Genomic DNA, 7,003 nt, shown 5'->3' on the forward strand with positions numbered 1-7,003 from the left:
GTACGTAGGCCCCGGGAAGAGGTTTTGGATACTGTCTTCGTGTCTTATTGCACTCGGTATAGTTAAAAAAATTAAATATAAAAAAAAACTCGGCATAGCACTATTATATGCTCATATCCGTTTCCGTCAATTCCTCTAGTTCCCCCAGTACTAGTAATTCCCAATGTTCAAACCCTTCTGGGTGTGCCGTCGGCCTAAAAGAGAAGCCATCTGAAAATAGATCTCAGTCAAGTCTCGACTCTCCGTTACTTACCCAAGCACGCACCCCTCACAGATACACATATGGGCCTCCGGAGTGAAAGATTCTACGGAATAAGCGAAGGTGTAAACCTTCAGTACTGAATCATGAGTATGCAGAGATGATATTTGTGATGCAGAATCAAAATCGCTACACTATGCAAAGTTCCACATACCCGACATATGCAACGGGCATACCAACTACTCGTTTCTAAAAGGGAGGCTGGCCTTGGAACTGTGAGAAGGTGGAATTTCTCTATAAGGCACAGGCTGGGCCTTTTGGTAATGCTGTACGATTGGGGCACGATATTTCATATCCCAGCTGATTTCTAATTTGCATTTGCCGTTTTTGCAGTTCCCAAACGCTCGCGGAGAGCTCCGATGTTGTAGTGTATCGCTCACGCCAGAATGTTAAGGAATGGTTATTCACTATTGTAAAACAGAAAGGTTCCAGGCTGTCCAATATAGTGTCCAGTACCGAAAGGCAGAGCTAGTTCAAATAGGAGGACGAAAAAGTGTTTTAACTCCCAGTTTCACCCACTAAATGTAAGCGATCATCAGAAAACTCCCATGTTCTCGCTCCACATATACTTGCACACGCAGAGACATAGACAGCAATAGCGACACTACCCGAAGTGAAGGGTAGTTGGCCGCAGCCAGATGTGACTGAAGGGTAGTTGGCCGCAGCCAGATGTGACTGAAGGGTAGTTGGCCGCAGCCAGATGTGAACCGGATAACGAGTGAGGTATGGTAGCAAGGGTTGAGAACAGATTGTCTCAGATAGAATTGGCGTGCCTGTGGATAGCAGAAATAGCCCATGATGCCGAACCGCTTGGAACCGTCAGCTTTATTTTTCTGGACCGAGCCAGCCGGGAAAAAACCCAGGTGTATATCCCTAAAGGCGAGTAGGCATCATGTAGGCATGGCAAGCACATCACGACAAAAAGTGATAAAAAAGCAATGATAATATGCACAGAAATGAACGGTGGGAGGGCAGAGACACTGGTGAGACTCAAAACTAACTGAAGAAGTCAGGAAAAGAAGCGACAATAAAGAACACACAAGATGCCATATTTGCAACAGAAAATATTTCGCGAGAAATCATTTCTCGCCTATTTCGCTGCGCTCGGCGGCGAGAAATACAACTTTCTACTTGTTTTCTGCTGATCGCTTTAATAGTGCGTGAAACACGGAGTTAAAACACCTTTTTCATCCTCTTAGGATTTGTTGGAATGGTTAGTGTAGCACGATTCGAAACTTCTGGCCCTCATGGCGATGTATGTCTTAGTCTGGAGGGATGGCACTTGCGGCTTGTACACGATTCGACATGATTTGAAGATGCTGAGACCTGTGGTCGATTGCACATGGCAGGCCCCATCAGCACCATCTCACCTCATGCTAGCCCCGTGTACCTGCTGGTGAGTTGTGTATCGTGTACAAAGTTGTCAATCGACAGTCAATCCACAAGGCTAGTGTTATGAACCCTCTAAGATTCTCTAAATTGTCAGGATCGTACGACCACACGGCACGAGGACAACTCTTTTCCTTTCCACAGTATATTTCACTTCATCGAATAATTAACAATGAACACTAATACCACCAGCTATTTATAGCATGCAAAAACAGCGTACATGCAAAACATACGCATATAAAACGGGACATAACAGCGTATACAGCAAAACGCACACAGCGCATATAGCGTATGCCATGCAGCAACATCAGCGGTACGGCGGAGTCGAAATACAACATTGCGACGAATACAATGCCATAAGCGCGAAGGCCTTTCCCAATTGAAAACTGGTGGTTTGCAACAGCTAGGGCGCACCCGCCTCTGGGAATACGAAACAAATTTGATTAGGATCTTGAATAATGAGTACTGTTCTACATGACTGTAACAAGTGGGAGGGGGGGGGGGGAATTCAATAGCCAACAGCACGCATCACTCGAACTTAATTTTGCCCAACATGTTGTTGCCGAATGAAGTGCGGAGTAAATTTTTGTTCGTTATCACCGACCATTAACTATGAAGCTTACCTAAGTAGGTATACACATTATTATGCTGTTGTGGTTTCGTTTTTGCGTGTTTTTCTTTTTTTCTTTCACTTTGAGTTGAAATTTTTGGCACACTTGGGAAAATATTCATTGTGTTTATTTTGCCCGTAAAAGAGGCTGCAATCAACTATGAAGCCGCACAATGACCAAAAATATAGCAAAACGGATTCTCCTTGGGTTCTCTATGAAATCGAGAGTGCCCTTCCAACCATCTGTATAATATTTTGCATTGAGAATGTCTTCTACATGATTACATTTGTCCTGGCAGATGGTGCATGGTCAAACTGGACGGGCTACGGGAGATGTTCAAGTGTGTCAGGAGGAGTTTGCACGAAACGGCGCCACCGCACCTGTACTAATCCACCACCAGCCAATGGAGGAGCTCAGTGCACTGGAATCTCACAGCAGCTTCAGACTTGCAGTTGTCCCGTGGATGGTGGATGGTCAACATGGATGGCACAAGGAGCGTGTTCAGTGAGTTGCGGAGGTGGTCAGCAGATTCACGTGAGATCTTGCACCAAACCCACTCCAGCACACGGCGGGACTCAGTGTACTGGTCTACACATCCGGAACATAACATGCCAGATAAATCCATGTCCGATCAACGGGAAGTGGTCGCCATGGTCATCATTCAGCCAGTGTAGCAAGACGTGCGGGGGGGACGAAGACAAGAAGGAGAACATGCTCGTCTCCCTCCCCAGCCCATGGTGGGTATAACTGTTCGGGATTTTCTGCAGATACAAGGAACTGCTCTCTGCCTTGCCCAATTCACGGAGGTTGGTCATCATGGTCATCCTACACTCAATGCAGTAAAACATGCCAGGGGACCCAGCAACGAACGCGATTCTGCACTAATCCACCACCTGCTAACAGCGGTGCAGGGTGTACTGGAGCTCCAACTGATATCAGGATATGCGGTGCTACCTACTGCCCAGTGGATGGGAAATGGTCAACCTGGTCACCATACAGTGCATGCAGTGCAACTTGCGAAGGAAGCAAGACTCGAAGCCGGTCATGCACCGACCCTGCCCCAGTATATCTAGGTGCTGAGTGTCAAGGAATTGCGACTGAACATGCAATCTGTGGTGAAGCACATTGTCCAATTGACGGGAAGTGGTCAGCCTGGTCACGATATGGTGCATGCAGTGGCACATGCGAGGGATACCAGACTAGAAAAAGGAACTGTAGCAACCCGCCACCAGCACACAAGGGGCTTCCATGCCAGGGCAAAAGCTCTACTCAACAGCAACGATGCGGCAGAAGTCACTGTCCAGTAGAAGGTGGGTGGTCGCAGTGGTCTCCAATTATGAGTGCTTGTTCAGCAGGCTGTGGGACTGGAAGTCGCACTCTGAGGCGTTATTGCAACATGCCAGAACCCCGGTATGGAGGATTGAATTGCTCCGGCGAGGGTGAAAGGAATGAGTCATGCTTCTCGCGGAAATGTACAGAAGGTAAGTAATGATGATTCCTTTGAACAACACGTTATGCCATCGTTGTTTTTACGCTTTGTCCTTGATTTGGGTAATATTCAGTATTAAAATGGAATTATTACTATTATTTTATTTATTTTACTAGAGTGTTTCCCACAGACCTATGGTCTTCTTACGGGAGCCCCTAGAAAGGTTAAGCATGAACGAACAAATGGGCGATAATCTGTACAAGAGCGAACAGAATTGCAGGGAACTCAAATACTCGTTCATGGTACCATGTGGTATACACCTGCAATAGAGAGGTTAGAATGCACGTTATTTCCGACGTGACGCGCAATTTCACGTCAAATTTGGCGTAAAACTCCAAATTTTGACGTGAGCAGCAGGTCGCTCCCGTTGATTTTTCGACGTGCGGACAAATAACGCGAGCTGAACTTTCGCAACACGTCGGAAATAATGTGCATCTTAACCTCTCTAATGTCTTAGACAAACCACCTTTCTCATAGAAGTCGGCTTTCTTCTTACATTGATGACTTTGAAGATACACTGCCGGCACATAGATCTGGAATTTGTATGGGCATACATAAAAACCGTAAATTGGAGTAGAAGCCTGATTTTACTAGAATCCCAGCATTGATTGATAGACGGAGAGTTTTCAGTTTCTTGCTGTGCACTTTTCAGTTAGGCATAGCTTTTCCATTTTTTTCTCCTTGACATTATGTATACCATCCAGGGGGAGAGGGGGGGGGGGGGTATTGAACGCTATCATTAACCTTTGCTGTCTACATTCATATCACAGTGTCTACAGTCAGTTCTGAAAGTCAGCGGAACTCAACTACAAAGGGTGGCGATCTACATCCGGGCAGCAGTCCTATGGAGCCTGCCCAGGGTGAGAGCTCGCAAATCAACAAATGGTCACGTTCCACATTCGTCGGACTCGGTGTTTCAGTGGGTGTTACTATTCTTCTTTCAACGGTTGCACTCACACTCTGGAAGATGAACAAGTTGCCAGTGAGGACGTGCCTCGCTGAAAATCGAGAAGGTGAGCATTCTCGTGCACTGTACCTGAATAATTGCATTCATGAATCCGAGGGAGTTGGAAAAGAATTATGTTTGGGATACATTTGATTACGACCACCATTCACGCAACAAAAGAGGTTAGGACACAGCCCTAGCTATATTCAGACACTTCACTTAAGACAAGCATCGAACCAACAGTAAGCTAAAATTAGCGTAGAACATTACAAGCTGAATCGACCGGATTGGCGTACTCGGTTGCAGGACATTGGAGGGCAGGCACCACGCGCTGTCTGTGGCCGCTCCCTACCCGTGGAACGCACGACCCAGCAACAGACGCACCATCTCCCCAACGCAGTGTGTTCAAGACCTCAGTCATACCCCATAAACTCACGCCATGAAACGTGTCAGCCCTCAGTTGTTTTGTTGACATCATTGGGTCACCCGGACAGCCACGACTCCTATACACAGTCACTTTTGTAGTCGCATCTGCTAAACAGAGCTTTCTAAGGTCGAAACGATACAAAACCGACGCACTTGGCTGGATACGAATGCTGTTGGATTTAGCGTGAAGGATTGTTGTTTGTTTATTTAGATCCGGGTAAAATGCTAACAATGTCTATTAATCAATAACGAACGTGTTCTTGTGAAAATCGTAAGCCAAAAAAAACGAGTGTGTGGTGAGAAATAACGAGAATAATGTCGAAAGAAAGATCGGTATTTTCCTAATTTTAACATTATCCATGGAGGTCAATCAATCCAGTTTAGTACTGAGGATGAGAATTGACAACGGTTGGCACATCATAATTTTATAGCTAGTCACATTGAACTATTTGAAATTCAGCACATAATAGTTATTTCTTCATCTATTTCAATGTTGACAGATGGCGATCTAGAACTCAGAAATGAGTTCGGTTCCAACCAGGATGCCCCTGTTCTGGATCTGAACACTCCTACAAGCATGGAAGCCAATGAGGCGTATGAGAGCTGTGGAGTCGCAACGAGTGATGCATATGGCTGTGTGGACTTGCGCGTCAATCAGGTGCTTGGTGACAAGTCTGAAACTGGCGGCGCACGAGAGTCTGAGAGCATCACAGAAGGAGAATACGCTTTTATCCGTAGGTGTTTTTTCTGTCCGCGTAAAGTGCTGGCAACTGAAATCCGACCCCCTAGCGGTCTCTGTTTCGTAGTTTTACCATCCCGTGTTGGGTCTTTGCAATGTGAGCGCACAGCTCAGGGGTCGGATTTCAGTTGCCAGCACTGTAGTTATTTACGGATGTCCCCTTACTTTACAGTATGCATGGAGGTCGAGCGCCCGAGTTTAGTACGTTTAACGCTGCACACACTGGGGGAATCAGAATTGCCGTCAGTTTGCACACAGCATTGATATCTCGCACTTCGAAGTAGTCACATTCAACAACAAGTATGATACTATTAGTGTTCTTATAAGCTTGCATGTGTGGGCAAGATGGGTAAACCTTAATATTTTGGTATCCAGGACATAATATTTCTTAACCTTCTTTCCTGTTGACAGATGGCGAACTGGAACTCAGAAATGAGTCCAGTTTTAATCATCGTGCTCCTGATTCGGATCAGAACATTCGAACAAGCCTGGAGGCCAATGAGGCCTATGAGAGCTGTGGACTCGCCAGAAATGATGCATATGGCTGTGTGGACCTGCGCCTCAACGAGATGCTTGGTGGCAACTCTGAAACTGGCGGCTTAGGAGAGTCAGAGAGCACCACAGAGGGAGACTATACTTACATCCGTAACCTATAGTACAAAAATAATGATCATTCATAACTTCCAAACACTTTTTCACCATTCGCTTGAGTTATGTACAGCGAGCGTCAACTGATCTCCATGTAGCAATGGGCACACGTTTCCCACAGATGCCTACTCAAATGTTATTTCTTATCTTCCATCCCTTTGTCTATCGAGTTGCATTTCTGTAGTCGAAAGCGTTGCCATACACCATGCGCCGTAATGCTAGCAGATCGACCGGAATAACATAATATTTCGTAATAACTACGTTATCATGTGTACTCGACATAATTATATTCTGTACTCTTTTCAGCATACATCCTTGTAGAAATCTCAAAATGATTGTATTATTATACTTTTCGAGTGTTGTAAACGATTTTTGCCTTGTCAGTATATGCAGTTAGTACATGTAGCAGTGTATACACTCTTGGAGCATATTGACTGACAATAGGACGAAAACTTTGTCATGTCTCGCTGCATTGGATTAGGCCGCACCACAGTAG

General features: G+C 45.6%; 1 protein-coding gene across 1 annotated transcript; it reads left to right on the forward strand.

Moving 5' to 3' along the window:
• The first annotated feature begins 1,601 nt into the window (after nucleotides 1-1,601).
• Nucleotides 1,602-6,732, forward strand: LOC135826578 (coadhesin-like). Its single transcript, XM_065339183.1, has 6 exons — nucleotides 1,602-1,655; nucleotides 2,558-2,763; nucleotides 2,902-3,740; nucleotides 4,519-4,761; nucleotides 5,621-5,854; nucleotides 6,271-6,732. Exons 1-6 carry the CDS (start codon nucleotides 1,602-1,604, stop codon nucleotides 6,513-6,515), a joined length of 1,821 nt encoding a protein of 606 aa, XP_065195255.1. The 3' UTR covers nucleotides 6,516-6,732.
• The last annotated feature ends 271 nt before the right edge of the window (nucleotides 6,733-7,003 follow it).

The sequence above is a fragment of the Sycon ciliatum genome, chromosome 10, assembly GCF_964019385.1.
Source record: "Sycon ciliatum chromosome 10, ocSycCili1.1, whole genome shotgun sequence".
NCBI lineage: Eukaryota > Metazoa > Porifera > Calcarea > Leucosolenida > Sycettidae > Sycon > Sycon ciliatum.